We start from the raw sequence: 17,740 nt of genomic DNA on the forward strand, positions 1-17,740 counted from the left end.
TAGGCACCCTTAACATTACCACTGACCACCATGTACGAAAATGTTTCACATCAAAGTACAGTCAATAAATCAGAAAAATTCTAAAAGTTGCCAGTTTTTTCTGTACGCTATGTTTTGGGTAGCCCATACATACTCACTACATAACCCATGGGGCATTGCGACTGCTTTACGTTACATCGTGCGACTTCTTCAAGCAATTTCTGACATGACGTTCCACAGTTTACTAACCCGAAAAGTCTAGGCCGAGGCCGTGTCGTGTTAAGTGAGCTAAAATGTTCAACAAAAAGCCCCGGAGAAATTTTCGGCAGAGAAATGGGAGCTCCAGTGACGAAGCAGACCAGCAGAAGAACTGCACAGATGGAGACGGCGCACTAGCAGTCATAAATAATAATAAGCCGCTCAAAGTGCCACTGGGCCGCGGCATCTCTTGCAGCTCTAGGCGGGAGGCAACCCCTCCGAAATCGGATGACAGTGACGGAGAGTACGGGGAGCCATTGAAAGTTACGACAGGAGACAGGAGGAACGACAGAGATGGAGGGCAAAAGAAAACAAAAACCGTACTAAGTTTCTCTGATGACAAAGAAGGTAACAAAGCGTAATTATTGTATTGTATATTACTATTTTAAGTTATCTTGCAACAAACGTTTGTAAAACGTCCGAGGCCATACTTGCAAACCTTGAGACCTAACGTAGAGAATAAGAGGGATTTCAAACCAAAATGGGGAGTCTGTGTGCCCTCCTGCAGAAAAAAAGAGCTTTAAAGCCATAATTTTGCACATTTTATTGTCTTTAAAGTGAAAATATCAAAAATAATAGACTGCAACAGAGAATACTGACAGAACACTGACATAAAAATAAAATGCATAATATAGCCCATAACAACGAATAAATACCAAAGAACATTCTGAAAACTCAATTGTACAACCATCCATTTATAAAATTGATGAACTTTGTCAGTCTCCTCTGAAAGAAGGTTACCTCCTGCTTTTCAAACCATTTACAAGTTAGATGTTTCGGAAGTACAGTGCTTTAGCAAAATTAATTCAAGTTTTGCTTCTGCTGCTTGGAGAGTGTGCAGGTCACTTCCGTCTGTGACCATCTACTAATGTTTATTGCAGATAAAAGTGCAGTGCCTTTCAGCCTGTAGCACCATTCTTGAGAGGACATAGGTGTGGGCCAGGAGGCTAACAGTACTCACATGGATGGCAAGACGGTGTGAATGTATTGTTGCCCGAATGGAAAGAATACTTTTATGATACACAGCGCCATTAACAAGGTTAGTGTGGCCTTTAGGAGGGACTGTGGAGCAGGTGGCCGTATGAGACAGCCTCACTTACACTTGTGCGGGAGTCATTGTGTGGGAGCGTGGCACAGCTGGGACTAATTTGGCAAAAAACTAACCTGTTAGTAGGAAAAGAATGACAGCAACCAGGAGATCACCTTCTGAGATTGAGACTAAGAGCCAAAACAAGCTGTTGGTGGACACTTGGGAGGAAGAGTTGGTAGTGATACTGCTTCCCCTACTAACTAGGAAAGTGCTCAATTTGCCACTGTCTGCAAGGCCATCCTGGGCCATTCTGCTGGCGGGGAGTCTGATCAACACTGACCCTTTGCCTCTGCCCAGCGTCTAATGGTTGCATTGACTTGATATCTCCAGCTAAGTGACAACCTGCAGGTACTGAGAAGATGGTAAATGGTCTTGGTCTTGTACTTGTACTTGTTTTTTTACAGTCAAATCATTCAAACGCACAATCACTCATGCACTCATACACCAATGGAACAGTAACCGGGTGCAACTTGTGGTTCATTGTCTTGGTCAAGGACAATTTGATATGTGGACTAGTGAAGACAAGGGTCGAACCACCAACCCTCTGACCAGCTCTACCTCCTTATAATCTACTTCCCCCTCCCATCGACAGGTCCAATCTTCTGAGGATCTTGCCTTCCCTTACATGCCGTGATTAGATGGCAGGGCAGGGGTGTACAAGGTGGAGGTGATCCAGACACTGTTATGAATGCACCTTGATGGATGTGGGGTATGTTGTGCTCCAGCACTCCTCCCCAGTCTGGAGGAGGCATACAGCATTCCAGTAAAGATGCAAGGGGGTACATGCTGCATGCTGGTGGTTGAGCTGTATGCAGTTTATGATTCACCAGAACCTGGCTCATCCTGGGGTTTTGGTGAAGGCATCATAGGTGTAGGTTAGGTGTGTGCATGGGGATATTTACACATATCCTGTACTTATTGAAATTCCGTATAAGGGCAAATGGCAAAGGCCATGTTTAGCTCCTGTCTTCGGCATCCCCTGATTATGGTTACAAATTGGCCTTGGTTATGTGACTTGCTGGTGCCGTGTGTGGGGGTGAGCTTGTGTCTGTCAGGGACATGTGTTGAAGCGATGGAACAAGGTCGACCTACGCTGTGGAGCGACAGGGGGAAATGTTGGAGGCTTTGTCAGTTCCAGTAATGGCCTCACTGGAAATTTTCCACTTCAGCAGTTTTGTGATGATACTCTGTGCTTCGGTGTGTATAGCCCAGGCATCTGGGGAGATGTGCGCCACTGGTGTGCATCATGCGTGGAGTGAAAGCTGTTTAACCAGTTGCATTGAAAAAGCCTCATTGCACCCTCTCCCATTATTGGACATTCCATTCAAAAGAATTGAAATGGACCTTACTGGGCCATTTCAGGGAAAGTTGTATGAACCTGTCCCAGTTGCATGGCCACTTGTTTGGGTGTTGGCGATCCTTGAGATCCCACAGTGACAGTGAGTTGCTACGGGGGATAGGTGTGAAATTTCATAAATCAGAAAAATGTGGGAAAATTTTGACCATAGGAGGAAATCAGGAGAGTTGGCAAGTATTTGAAAATAAAAGAAATCTGAAATTAATCTGTTTTAACTTGTCAGCAACAATTAAAATATGTAGTACATTAAGATTAATAAGATTAAGATTTAAAATTCTATATATGCTATATATAGACAAAAAGCATTTTGTCAGAACTATTGTTAAAGAATTTTGTCACCAGTTACACTCACCTGTTTATACATTTAATTGGGGAAGTGTGAACTGTTACCAAACTATCAGGGGCCTCAGAAGTACCAGGTTTACTGCATGTCATGTCTCTTTATTACTCAGATTAAATGTGGATTTTTCAGAGAATATGCATTACAAAAATACACTATGAATTCCTGTTGTTTTAGATGGGGAACCAGTGTTTAAGCTGAAGAAGTCCTCTGATAAAGCTGTGCTATTTCAAGTTAAGAAGAATGCACCTTCACCTTCCAAGACCACCAACAGCACAGGTAGGTACCTGAATGGGTCATATTGAAGATATTCTTTATTCTTACACTTCACTCCCTGAACCGCCACCTTATCGTGGAGGAGGGGTTTGAATGTCCGAATGTTCTTAGGAGCTATGTTGTCAGGGGCTATATACCCCAAGCAGGGTCTCCCAGGGGCCCCACCCTGGAGCTCTTTGTTACGGGCTATCCAGTCTCTGTACAACCAGAGCAGGAGCTTGGTTCGCATTGCCGGCAGTAAGTCAGACTTGTTCCCAGTGCATGTTGGACTCCGGCAGGCCTGCCCTTTGTCACCGGTTATGTTCACTATTTTTATGAATTTCTTGGCGCAGCCAGGGACCGGAGGAAGTCCAGTTCGGGGACCATGGGATTTCATATCTGCTTTTTGCAGATTATGTTGTCCTGTTGGTTCCATCGAGCCAGGACCTTCAGTATGCGCTGGGGCAGTTTGCAACCGAGTGCGAAGTGGCGGGGATGAGAATCAGCCCCTCCGAGTCCGAGGCCATGGTCCTCAACTGGAAAAAGGTGGCCTGCCATCTCCAGGTCAGGGGAGAGACCCTGCCTCAGGTGGAGGAGTTTAAGTATCTTGGTATCTTGTTCACGAGTGAGGGAAGGACGGAGCGGGAGATTGACCGACGGATCAGTGCATCGGCAGTAGCAATGCGGTCGGTGTGCCTGTCCGTTGTGGTGAAGAAGAACCTGAGGCGAAAGGCAAAGCTCTCTATTTACTGGTCAATCTACATTCCAACTCTTACCTATGGTCATGAGCTTTGGGTCATGACAAGGACAAGATCTTGGAAACAAGCGGCTGAAATGAGCTTCCTTCGCAGGGTGGCCGGGCACTCTCTTAGAGATGGGGTGAAGAGCTTGGTCACCTGGGAGGAGCTCGGAGTAGAGCCGCTGCTCCTCCACATCGAGAGGAGCCAGCTGAGGTGGCTCGGGCATCTTTCATTAGCTCATTACGTGGCCAGTGTGCAGCTAAGTCAGCTAATGTTGCTTTGATAATATACACACCATGGGACTGTAACCACACACTGGAAGTCACAGTAATAATCACCCACAGTCAGAAAAGTCAACAACTGTATTTGGTAACGTTTCAACTTATTGTGGTTCTCTTGTTCTGTTCACCCTCTTGTTCTGTGTTGCTTAGTAGCGATTATGAAATCTAATGTTAGATAATAATTACTCATTATTATAGATCATTATTATTTTTAATTTGTGCTAGGATGAAGTTTAGGTGTGTTTTAGCACCCCTAATGGGTGTAAAAGTGCCCCTGCTAAAAGTAATATCAGGAGTTTTTGATTTGCATACAGCTGGAAAGTCTTACAGAGTAATCTCAATAACTTTAGATATTAGTCAGACCACAGTTGGACATATTGTCTGTAAATTGAATCGATTTGGTCCTGTGTCATCTCTCCATGGGATAGGGCACCCAGCCAAGATCCCTCCAAGGGACAACACAGAATGTTCAATGAGAGAAACAACAAACTCTACAGTAACAGCTGAAGACTTTAAGGATTCATTGCAGCTGGTGAACATCTCTGTTTATGACTCAACCATGGCAGGACATCACAGAGAAAGCATTGTTCTGTCTTGTGGACAGATGAAATGGAGGTAGAACTGTTTGGAAAGTACACTGCACTACTATGTATTGCATTAAAAGGGAACCATGTACCAACATGAAAACATCATCCACAACAGTGAAGTACTGTGGAGGGCCATCATGATTTTGGGTTGTTTCGCTGCATCTGGACCTGGACCACTTGCTGTTGTGTAGGGGAATCTGATAAGTTTATCAAATCATCCCACAGGAATAATGTCAGGGTGGCTGTCCACAAACTGGAGCTTAGCAGAAGCTGGGTGATGCAGCAGGACAATGACCCTAAATATCAAAGTCAGTCTATTGAAGAATGGCTTCAGTGACACAAAATCCAGCTTTTGTGATGGCCCAGTCAGAGCCAAGACCTCAACGCAACAGAGACCTCAGAGAGCTGTTCGTACAGACGTCACAAGAATGTGGTTGATCTGATGCAGTTCTGTAAAGAAGAATAGTTCAAAATTCCTTCTGAATGTTGTGCATGTCTTATCCACAACTATGAGAAGTACTTTCATGAGCAACGAGTTATTAAAACATTTGCCTTAACTTTGTTTACCATTACTTTGTATGTTTAAGGGGTTTGTTGAATAAAGACATGAAAGATCAAAAGATCAATCAAAGATAATTTGTGTTTTATCAGTTTTGAAATATTGTTCATAATTTGTAATTAAGGTAAAGATGAGATCACATTTCATGATCAATTCATGAAGAAAGGACCAGGAAAATGCAAATAGTGCTATTACTTTTTCTTGCAACTGTACAAACCTTTGAAAATTTTTAAAAATGTGCCAGCTAACAATTACCATTAAAATGTTAGTCATTAATGTAATTGCAATTAATTCATTATAGTGGTCATCTACATAATGTGGTAATGCTTACGAGGGTAAGCATTCATCAGAATTTTTACTACTCCTCTATCTCTGTCTTCTCTCCCAGTCCCAGGTGCTCAACGTATCCCACCATCTGGTTCTCCCAGGCAGGATTATTGCAGTCATAATGATCATGGTGACGATCAGGATTATGACAGTGACACTGATGAAGGTGGTGCCAGCTCTCCCTTACCTAGTTCAGCCTCTGATTCCAGCTGCTCTGCTACTGAACCAGGTATCTTTTTTTGTATGTATGTATTGTATGTAGGGATTGGAATCGAGACCTGGTTCCAGTTTTCAATTTGTCTGATCCATCAGAATTGTATGCCTACTTGGCTATTGTAGTGATAGGGACTACTTCCCATGAGTCAATATATGTGAGGAAACTTCCTGATTATCTCAGTAAACAGTCGATTGCTTGTTAGCTTCTGGTGTCCTATGTCTTCTAGAGGTGTGTGACACTGCAAAAGGGATTTCTCTCCTCCTTTCTTTTTTATTTTTTTTTTGCAGCTTGAAGTTCTCTTTTTGTGGTATTTCATACATTTTATAAGGATTGATAGTGTAGCCGCACTTGTGAAGAGTTTTGTTACACACAGCGCAGTTCATTTACTGAAGTAACACCACACAGTGCTCCAGAGCTCCTCTTCCTCTGTGCCGTTATAACGTTGTCACTCATTCCTTGCAGTCAATGGGCTTATGATGGGCCAACAACAAAATTCAGGAGAACAGTGGAGAAGAGGCAGGAGTGAGATGTAAGATGTAAATCCTATCACTCCAGTATCGATCAAATACTGTTATCAACGTTGCTATTGACATTTAGATCAACCCGCACACCCCTATTGTCTTCTTTATACATGGTGGTTAAGTGAGAAAACACAAGTAATGTCAGGCGTGGCAACATGCCGTTTAGCTGGCGAAACAGTTATACGCAGCTTAGACCAGAGAAGACCGGTATACCAAAGACCAGCGGAAGCCAAAGGTTTAGCCCATCGGTTATGAGGAGATGGCCCCTACTGCCAGGAATGCTGAGTGAGAACAATTCAATTCAATTCAATTCAATTTTATTTGTATTGCACCAAATCACAATACAAATCATCTCAAGGCACTTTACAAAAACCAAAAACCCAACAAATCCCTTATGAACAAGCACTTGGCGACAGTGGAGAGGAAAAACTCCCTTTAACGGAAGAAAAAACTTCTAGCAGAACTGGGCTCAGTTTGGGCGGCCATCTGCCTCGACCGGTTGGGGTGAGTGAATAGAGGAGAGAGAAAAGAACAGCAACAATAAACAACAGACACTGAAGAAGAGAGGGGAAGGGAAGGGAAGGGAGGGAAGGGGTGGGGGAGCTCAGTGCACCAATGGTCCTCGTGCAGTCTAGGCCTATAGCAGCATAACTTTGGGATGGTTCAGGGTTACCTGAAGCCAGCCCTAACTATACGCTTTGTCAAGGATGAAGGTTTTAAGTCTAGCCTTAAAAGTACAGAGAGTGTCTGCCCCCTGAACCAAGACTGGGAGCTGGTTCCACAGGAGAGGAGCTTGATAGCTAAATGCTCTGCCTCCCATTCTGCTTTTGAAAACTCTGGGAACCATAAGTAGACCAATCTGAGAGCGAAGTGGTCTATTGGGATAACATGGTACTATGAGGTCTTTAAGGTATGAAGGAGCTTGATCATGAAGGGATTTGTATGTGAGAAGAAGGATTTTAAATTCTATTCTATATTTTACAGGGAGCCAATGAAGAGAAGCTAATATAGGAGAAATATGATCTCTCTTGCTAGTTCCTGTCAGGACTCTGGCTGCAGCATTCTGGATTAACTGGAGGCTTTTTATAGAGATACTGGGACATCCAGATAGTAATGAGTTACAGTAATCTAGAGGTAACAAATGCATGGACTAGCTTTTCTGTATCAGTTTGAGACAGGGTGTTCCTAATTTGGGCAATGTTGCACAGGTGAAAGAAGGGAGTTCTAGAGATTTGTTTTATGTGTGAGTTAAAGGACATGTCCTGTTCAAAAATAACTCCAAGGTTTTTCACAGTAGTGCTGGAGGCCAGGGCTATGCCATCTAAGGTAGCTATAATTTTAGAAAAGCTTTTTCTGAGGTTTTTAGGCCCAAATACAATAACCTCTGTTATCTCTGAATTTAAATGTAGAAAGTTACTGGTCATCCAGGCCTTTATGTCAGTTAGACAGGCTTGAGGTCTGGTTAACTGGTTTGTGTTAACAGGTTTCATAGATAGATACAGCTCAGTGTCATCCGCATAGCAGTGGTAATTAATAGAGTGCTTCCTAATAACACTGCCTAAAGGAAGCATGTACAGGGTGAACAGAATCGGTCCTAGCACAGAGCCTTGTGGAACTCCATAACTAACTTTTGTGCGTGTGGAAGGTTCATCATGGACATGAACAAACTGGAATCTGTTCGATAAATAGGATTGGAATCATTTTAATGCTGTTCCTCTGATACCAGTCACATGCTTCAATCTCTGTAATAAGATGTTGTGGTCACTAGTATCGAATGCAGCACTAAGGTCTAGGAGGACAAGTATAGAAACAAGTCCATTATCTGAGGCTAAGAGAAGATCGTTGAAAATCTTCAAATAGTTCATTATCAGTGGTCTGATAGCTGTTCAAATGAGTTATAACTGTTCTGAGGATGAAGGTTGAATAATAAGTTTGAGTGGAAGATTGCAGCTACTCCTCCACCTCGACCTGTGCTTCGAGGAACATGACAATTCTTATGACTGAAGGAGGTTGATTCATTCAGACTGACATATTCATCCTGCTGTAGCCAGGTTTCAGTAAGACAGAGTAAGTCAATTTGGTGATCAGTTATCAAATCATTTACTAACAGAGATTTAGAAGAAAGACCTAATATTTAATAATCCACATCTGCCTGTTCTGTTTTTCTGTTCAGTAAGAGGAGTGGTCTTAATTTTTATTAGGTTTTTATGAATAGCTCCTCTTCGGTTAACATCTGATTTATAAGTTCGAGGGGCAGACACAATAAACTCGGCCAAATTTCTAGAGATGAGAGCTGCACCATTCAAAGTGGGATGGATGCCGTCCTTCGCTACCAGACCAGGTTTTCCCCAGAAAGTGGCCCAATTGTCTAAGAAGCTCACATCGTTTGCTGGACACCACCTAGACAGCCAGCGACGGAATGACAACATGCGGCGAAACATGTCATTGCTGGTCAGAACAGAACAGAGAAACGGCACACAAAAGTTTGGCTCCAGAATGGTAAAGACAAAAACTACAACCACAATGATGGCGATGGCTGTACAAGTTATACACCTACTTTTCATGCCCAGCGCATTGGTCAGAGGAGCCCTCTCTACGCCCTGTCGAGTTGCATTGCCCCTCAGAGCCCAAGTGCGTGCAGAATTGAATAGAATAGAAGAGTTAGGATTTATTTCTAAAGTCACTGAGCCACTGCATGGTGTTCAGGAATGGTGGTAATTCCAAGGCCGAAAAAGGCACCAAGGATGTGGGTCGACCTCAATCCCCTGAATGCAGTGGTGAAAAGACAACCTTCCAGCAGTGGATTCTTTCAACACTGGCAATGTTGAAAGATGCAAAACTATTCACAAAATTGGATGCCAAATCATACTAGAATCCTGACCCCTCACAACTTTCTGCGCAGTGACTCAGGAGCATGGCCAACTACCTTGCCAAATTTTTGCAGCAGCTGGCCACCGTGACAATGCCACTGAAAGAACTGTTGAAGGAAAGAAACGAATGGACATGGCAGCAGTTCTCATGCAGAAACAGTCAGATCGCTCATGGCGACTAATAAGATATGTATCCTGAGGTTTAACAGACATGGAGAAGCGCTATGCACAAATACTTTCCTCCTTCCTTATGGGTCTAAATTTCCCACTCCTGACAGACCATAAACCCCTAGTTCCACTTCTGAGTACAAAGCACAGGAGTTTCAGGTGACCTGCCGCCAAGTGTCCTTAGATTTCGCCTGCACTAGCTACGGTTCTTATTTTGCAGTTGTTGAATCTGTTGTTCATTCTGACTATTTGAGTTTCAATATTAAGTTTTGATACACTGATACTACGTGCGTTTTCTCTCTCATGGACAAGGAGGTGACACACCTGCTGCTGCAGTGCCCACTTAGCCCTGTCTCCTGTTACTCAGTCATAGAACTGTCTGCGCATCACTCGTCCTATTTGCTCTGTTTCACTGTTCCTAATTTAGCAGCTCTCGTACTAGATTTATAGCCCCTTTAGTACCTGTTTTTCCAAAAAGTGACTAGTGCCAACTTGACCTTTTGGACAGGCTTTAGTTCCTTTCTCCAAAAGAGATTTAACAGGATGGTCCATGAATTGCCAGTAGTAGAGACACCACTCTCTGCATCTATTAAAGTCAGTAAGTGGGAGGAAGGAACAGCAAGTCGAGTCGACCACTCCTCTGTTGGCAGCAACATAAGTGACTTGCACGTGTGCAAAAGAGTTCACAACAATCAGTCATATTATTTTGATTTGTAGCACACTGCCTTCACTTCTGTAATAAGCAATAACCACATATACCTAAGTGACAAATTGTGGTATGTTGCAGATGTTGTTAAAGTGTTAATTCGTTAGATGGTCAAAAAAAAATTTAGATTTTACTACAGTCATTATGCTGACTTTTCTACTAGTCAAATAAAAAGTCATACCTTATTGTCAGGTTATTGCCTTGTTATATTAAGTAAAAATCAGAAATTTCATACCCTCAATACTGTCTCAAATTTATGGTATAAAAAATGACATTGAATATTGATATATTTTAGGTTATTATATATCTAAGATAGATATTCCAATATTATGACATCCCTAGAGCACAGAGTGTATGTCTGCATGCATGTTGCTGCATTTGTATATCTCTTTTATTTTACAGTAATTATCACTGGTAAAGAGATTGAAGCAGCCAGGAGGCAGCGTTGTGCCACTCGAGAACAGAAAGACTTCATTCCCCTGGGTAGAGATGGCCAGAGCTCCTCTGGTAGCACCCCGGATCACTACAGGAGAGCAGATGAAGATGCAAGAGATCTTGATGATGATGATGATGATGATGATGAGCTGGATGATCATGAGAGACGAATTGAGTTTGCTCCACGATTGAAGAGCATCAGAGAGAGGATTGCTAAAAAGCTTGGTATGAGAGGAGAGGAAGGGAGAAGGGGGGGTGTCAACGATCAATGGACTTCGAATGTAAAGTCTATTTTAATACATAAATAAATCAGCTGCCAATTTGTAACATTTCATATCGACTTTGAAAAGTATTTATCCAATATTTTTATATTGAAGATGCCTACATTAAACTTTAAAGTAATATTTTGTGACCCCCTTGTCTATGAATGTAAAATAGTTCAACTGTCAAGCTAAAGAGGCAACAACATTGAACTAAAAGTAAACTTTTTTTTTTTTTTTAATTTTTTTATAAATCTAGGCACAAGTGAAGACAGTTGTTCAGGTACTGATGGGAAAGAGCAGGAACTTTGGGAGGAGACACAAATTGGGAAGGGAGTCAAAAGGTGGCCAAGAGACCAGGTAGAGAGGTTCATTAAACATACTGTTGTCTTGTTTTAGCGTTTTTTCATGTCATCCACTCTTTTTGCATATGTATATGTTTTTCTTTATATTTTTTGCTGTTTTCCTTGCTTTGATTTTCTGTTCTTTTTTTTCTTCTCCTCAGAGCCCACGTGGCAGTGAAACCAGCAGCTGTAGCAGCAGTAGCAGTAGGCCACATAGGCAAAGACGAAAGAAAACATCTAAAGGGGTTCGAATCCCAAAACCACTTCCTCCCATCAATGTTTCAATGGTCAAGAGGAGGATCACTGGAAAGTAAGTTTCTTCTAACAATATCTGTCTCAATATCATCCCATAATGGTGAAAGTATAGCTATAGTTAAGGAGCAGATGTATTTCCAAACGTTTTTGGCTAATGTAAAAAAATAAACTTTGATGCTCTTATTTTTTAATAATTAATTAATTTTCCAGGTTTTATTATTTTGCAATGCCAAGCAGTATACATGATTTTTTTTTTTCAGTTGACATACTCCTTTTTCTGAAACTTTTTGTTTCTCAAGACTGGACTCCTTGAAGCAGGTGCACAGAGCACGGCAGGCAGAATTGAGGAGGATGGAGGATGATGTTGAGAGCACTAAAACCTCAGTGGAGACTCTGGAGGAAAGTTCCTTAGAGAAACAGCTGAAGTTTTACAGGGCTATGACCCTGTATATCCACAATCTGGTGGAGTGTCTGCAGGAGAAGGTCTGTCCACATGATCTCTATAACTATCTCATTTTATTTTTCAAGATGGTGATATTTATGAAACAGCAAAGTTTGTGAGAGATGGTGCCAGGACCTGACTGTAAGTGATTGCCACACTGATAACCAAGTCTTTAGATTGAAGAAGCTCTTTGGATAAGTGGTGAAACGTTTCCACTTAATTACCTGAAGTGAACTGGCTATGACTCAGCTTCTAGATAACTTCACCAGGACGATAAATAATCTTCATAGGCTGATAACCAACCTTCAAATCTTGACTATTGATAACTGATGCGATCATGCCTGTGTATACAAGATATTTCAGTAATCATGAAGTGCTTTTCCATACCACATTTTTTTTTTTGTTTTACTTGTCTCTCTGTGTAAAACTCACCTTTACCTATTTGGCAAAACAAATACAGTCGTTGTGTCACAGTGGACCAAGTTTCTGTTGAGCCTTGAAGGTTGTGAAAGAGATTATACTTAATAAAGATTATACTTTATTAATCTCAGATTAGATTTTGATGAGATCAGCCTGTCGGTAACATAAGTGCTCCCTGTGGAAGATAAATAATATAATATATAATATCATTTTCTGACTGACAATTTGTTGACTCCAGGTTGTTGAGATCAACTCTTTGGAATTGGAGCTTCATACTCTGCTGTCTGACCAGATGGAGGCACTGTTGGCTCAAAGACGACAGAAAGTCAAGGAGCAGGCTGACCACCTGCAGCATCTCAGCTGTGAGTGACATCAGTCTGTCCATGTGTTTGCCTGTGCCTTGGGATAAAATTGTAAATATCCATTGTGTGTTTTAGTATAAGCTTTAGATATATATGTTTTTGTTGTTCTGGAGTCACTGTAAGTGAGATATTTGAGTTTCTTACTTGAAAGACAAAGTTGAAGACCTATGTTAGATCGCTAGATAGATAAAACTTCTAAAACTAAAATCTGAGGCCAGGGACATTCAACTGTTGTAGCCCTAAAGTAAAGTATTACAATAAAAAGGGTCCAATTAACATAGAGTATTGTAAACGCAATCTAATAAAGGTACTAATAATTACAAGCAGAATAATTATTAATTATTATTAATTAATTGTCAAGATTATATGAAAAGATTGCAGGCTTTTTAAAGCTGTATTCGAGAATGTGGGTGAATTCTTTACATAAATACTCTGTGTCTGGACACCACCAACAATATGCAGGTGGTGGTGTAGAAAGGGTTTTTGCTTTTCTTTTCATTTATCCTCCAGGAGGAACATTTTACAGTACAGTATGTGGGTATGAAAATAATAGAACTTTATTTAAGGTTATGTGAAAAGCCTCTGAGTGTTTTAAGAAGCCATGACAGTGGAAAGTGAAATGTCTCCAAGAAGGAATATTCAGATTAAATGAGTTTTTCTTTCATGGTTTTTTAGATGGCACAAATGAACAGAATGTAAGCACAGCCAGTGGAGCAGAAACTCAAGGGTGAGTGTAATGATTCTTCCTTGATCCTGTGTTCATATGCAATCCACACAGCTCTTACACTGATATTTGGATATTTGTCTTGCGTGTTGTAGCGAGACAGGCACAGCTGTTGTAGCTGAGGCAGATTTTAATATTCCTGAAGACACACAGCTTTCACCAGAAGAGGAAAACCAGATGCAAAAGAAGAAGGGTAAGGAGGAGTTACATCTGTTCAGCTCTTTTTCTGTTTAATGGAAATGTTGAATGTTTTATTTGACCAGTGCAGATTTAAATACCAAAAGTATGATACAATACAATTCTGACAGGCTGCACTATACTATATGTACTTAGTCTAGTTATTTTTTTCTTTCTCATGCTCTTTCACGTTATGTTAAAATTAGCAGAAAAACCTAAGTAGGGGAAAACAAAAAAAATTATAATTAGCAGAAAAACCTAAGTAGGGGAAAACAAAAAAAATTATTCCTGTTGTTCTTGGCTGACTTTCTTTCCCCTCTCTGCTGCCTCTTCAGCGGATATTTTGATCAGGTCCCAGGCAGTGTTTTCTGATGTCCATGACGACTTCTGCAATGTAAAAAGGATTCTGTCTCACTTTGAAGAGTGGAGACGTTCTTACTCTGACTCTTACCACAGTGCTTACATATCTCTGTGTCTGCCCAAGTTGTTGAACCCCATCATAAGGCATCAGCTACTGGCATGGATCCCACTGAAGGCAATTTAACATAAGGACACACAAATACAAAGGCTTCATTATACAAACACAGCTGCCATTATACAACGTATATCTGTGTGTGTGTGTGTGTGTGTGTGTGTGTGTGTGTGTGTGTGTGTGTGTGTCAGTCAGGATTCCTATGGGGACATTGAAAACCTCCCATGGTTCACAGGATTGGAGACCTTTTGTCATGGGCATGGACACGAGGAGCTAGAAGAAACAGACAGAGAGACATTCTCTAATGTCATAGAAAGGACTGTCCTGCCCAAAATAACAGGTAGAACACGCACATACATACATACCTATGCATGCTTTCTGAGTTTTCCCACTTTTATTCACACATGTGCAACACAACTGCTTAGAAAAACATAGAACACATTTCAGACAGATTGTACATGATTTCCTGGAGAAAAATAATGATAGTTTTGGTAGTTTCCATACCTGTTTTCTTTTTATTGTAATATTATATATTGTAATATTTGCTTTTTTTCTCTGTGCTTCCTTCTCCACAGTCTGATATACAGTCCTATTTATGTTATGCCCCAAGTTTCCTCCACCTTTTTTTTTTTTGCCTGTATTAGACCACAGCTATGTCGAATATCTAAACATCACACTAGTTTTGTGTGTTTCTTTGTCGGCTTAGCCTATGTGGAGCTGGTCTGGGATCCCCTGTCCTGCCATCAGTCGGTCTGTCTGTCTGATGTTTGTCACAGACTGAGGGAGGACTATTCCATCTTTGAAAGAGAACAGAGTAAACCAGTCAAGGTAAAAGAAGTGTAATGAGGAACTCATCCCGCTTCTGTCTTGCATTGCTATTTTAGGTGATTTTTAATGTTTAAAATTTCACTCAAGCAATCACCCCCAAGCTCCACAATGATTAATGCTTAATACCTAAAAAAAAAAAAAAAAAAAAAAAGAGAGACACTTTAATATACATATACAGTACATATAGAGTACATACTCTGCTGTTTAATGATGTATAAACATGTTTGCTTACATTTTCCATGCAGGCACTCATAGAGGCTGTGGTCAGGCGACTGAGGAGCTGTGTAGATGAAGATGTCTTCATCCCTTTGTATCCCAAAAAGTCAGTTATTTTTTCTTACGTTTCTTTTTAAACATTAAGTGATTATTGAATGACTAATTGCTTACCTTCAGTGTCATTTTTATTAAGGACGATGTAACATTTTTTCTAACCAGTAGGGTACACTCCATGTCCAGTATAGACTCAGATATACCATGTCTTTGCTCAGTCATTTGATACCATTGTCAATTAATTACCTACTTTTATGGATTTTTAAATATCCATTCAGTCATAATAGTTAAAAAATGGTTTGATGTTCTATGGCTTTGTCAGTTTGTTATTTATGTTGTTTGCTTTCTGTCCAGGTTCCTAGAAGACAGGTCATCTCCCCAGTGTTGCTTCAGGGACCAACAGTTCTGGATGGCATTAAAAGTACATTAAAAGTTTAAGAAATACTCATATTTTCTGTTGTCCCAGAAAGTGTCTCCAAGTGGGGAGTTAAATTTTGCAGAAGTGTTAGAGTTGTTTTATGTTTATTTCAGCTACTAGGTAACATGGGGAAATGGGATTTGCTGCTTCCTGGCTCTGTATTGAAGGAACTGATGTTGGACAGACTTCTGAACCGATACCTGATGATCACCCTGTGCAGTCAGACACATTTCTGCAATACTGTTTGTGCATGCAAAAAGGTATTTTGATTTAGCATTTTTAATGTGGCATGTGTGTTTGGGCACTGGTCTTGATGGTGATTGGATGTTTTGCTAGGTCCCCAGTCACTTACTTCTGGTGGTTTTTCTCCCTTGACTTAACTAATCTCTCTTTTTTCAGATAGCAGATAGTCTGCCACTCTCTTGGTTCAGTGTTCCTTTGCCTCAGCTTCAGAATTTCAAAAAGTACCTAGTTGAGAAAATTCACATCATCTGCAAACAACAACCTTGTGAAGATCCAAACACTAGGTAATAAACACATATGTTTCCATATGAAAGAAAAATCTGTGCTGCAAGTCCATTAAATGAAGGAAGACTTTAATTTTAATTGATTGGGTCATTAACCTTCAAAAGCTTCAAAAATTAGAGTTTTTGCTACATTATGTAATATAAAATGTTTAAATACAATTGCGCAAATACACATCAGAAAAGATGGGTTTTTTTTTTAATGACTTTTGATATCTAAATTTATTCAAAAACCTGGTTCTCCACTTTTCTGTTATATGTAATTCAGACTTCTGTGTTCCTGTCTACTGTAGGTCTGCTGTCGTTGAAGTGCTCAAGGTTCTGAGTACAATCAGGTCCTATGACTCTATTATGGCTGTCGCAGAGAAATATCACTATGAAGATCTCATCTATTCTCACCAGCTACTGAACCAAGACACTGTATGAACAACACTTGTTGAGAATCACAGTGAACATACGCTGTCATTTCGTACAGCTGGACACCTGAAAAATGCCAAGAATCATGGATTGGATAGCTATTGCTAGTCAGAATACTCTGCAATGCTGGATGAAATAATTGTATACATATATAAAATTATAAACACATGGTAAAAACTCCATGTTTAAACAAGAAAATGGTGAAGAGACATTGGATAAAATTATTTCCCTTACAACTATTTTTAGTAAAGAACTTTTTGCTCTTTTGTACACAAATATGAATTTATTGTACAAATTTATTGTAATTTTTTCAGTCAGTTCCTTATCAGGATACTTTACCTTATCATTGAAACTAGACAAAACAAGCATCTCATAAGGCCATTTCTCATTTGTTTCCACTACGTTCTGAACTCAAATGATCTCTAGGACACCTGTGTTGATGTCAACAATTTCACTTATGGTGAAAAAATAAATAAATATATATATATATATATATATATATATATATATTTATTGTTTGTTTGTAGGCCTGTTAGAACAACTGTCATTTTGTTAATCACATCACCAGTCTGACCTCAAGATACGATGGAGCATTAGGGCCACAAGGCAAGGTTTTAGTTTGTATGTTGAGAATAAAGTTGAAATGTTGGGATTAAAAACAAAATATGTTGAGGATTGTAATGATTTGTGGGTGAAACGTTAAAACCGCAGTGTGCTTAGAATGAACTTTTGACAAAACCATTGAATGTTTGATTTCTTTAATGTGCCAAAAATACTTAAACCAAATTAGGTTGTAATAATGAGCTTGTATGGTAGACCTATGTCTTGCCAGTTTCTACAATGTGCTTATATTTAATTTTGAACTGCTGCCAGAAACCTTTGGCCCATTGGCACCTAATATAAAATGTAGTTACATCCCATCATTTTTTCATCTCCTGTTATTGGAAATTGCACAATGGCTGAGTGGTTAACACTGTTGTCTCACAACAAGAAGGGCCCCGGTTTGCAACCTGTCAGGGGCCTTTCTGTGTGGAGTTTGCATGTACTCCCCATGCTTGCTTCCGGGTACTCTGGTTTCCTCCCACAGTCCAAAAACATGTATGTCAGGTTGACTGATGACTCTAAATTGCCCATAGG

At 40.4% G+C, this 17,740-nt stretch overlaps 1 protein-coding gene across 2 annotated transcripts; it reads left to right on the forward strand.

Moving 5' to 3' along the window:
- The first annotated feature begins 65 nt into the window (after nucleotides 1–65).
- Nucleotides 66–17,706, forward strand: gcfc2 (GC-rich sequence DNA-binding factor 2). Of its 2 annotated transcripts, XM_026293016.2 has the most exons (18): nucleotides 68–585; nucleotides 3,202–3,303; nucleotides 5,835–6,002; nucleotides 10,658–10,915; nucleotides 11,210–11,310; nucleotides 11,456–11,604; nucleotides 11,849–12,032; nucleotides 12,650–12,773; nucleotides 13,449–13,500; nucleotides 13,593–13,690; nucleotides 14,010–14,209; nucleotides 14,342–14,486; nucleotides 14,853–14,974; nucleotides 15,220–15,296; nucleotides 15,599–15,665; nucleotides 15,776–15,922; nucleotides 16,062–16,189; nucleotides 16,480–17,706. In XM_026293016.2, the coding sequence occupies exons 1-18, from the start codon at nucleotides 273–275 to the stop codon at nucleotides 16,610–16,612; spliced, it is 2,568 nt and encodes an 855-aa protein (XP_026148801.1). In that variant the 5' UTR covers nucleotides 68–272; the 3' UTR covers nucleotides 16,613–17,706. The 2 variants fall into 2 exon arrangements, with proteins under 2 accessions (XP_026148802.1, XP_026148801.1); XM_026293017.2 differs by lacking the exon at nucleotides 5,835–6,002 and having other exon boundaries at nucleotides 66–585.
- The last annotated feature ends 34 nt before the right edge of the window (nucleotides 17,707–17,740 follow it).

Source organism: Mastacembelus armatus, chromosome 3 (assembly GCF_900324485.2).
Source record: "Mastacembelus armatus chromosome 3, fMasArm1.2, whole genome shotgun sequence".
In the NCBI taxonomy this organism is placed as follows: Eukaryota; Metazoa; Chordata; class Actinopteri; order Synbranchiformes; family Mastacembelidae; genus Mastacembelus; species Mastacembelus armatus.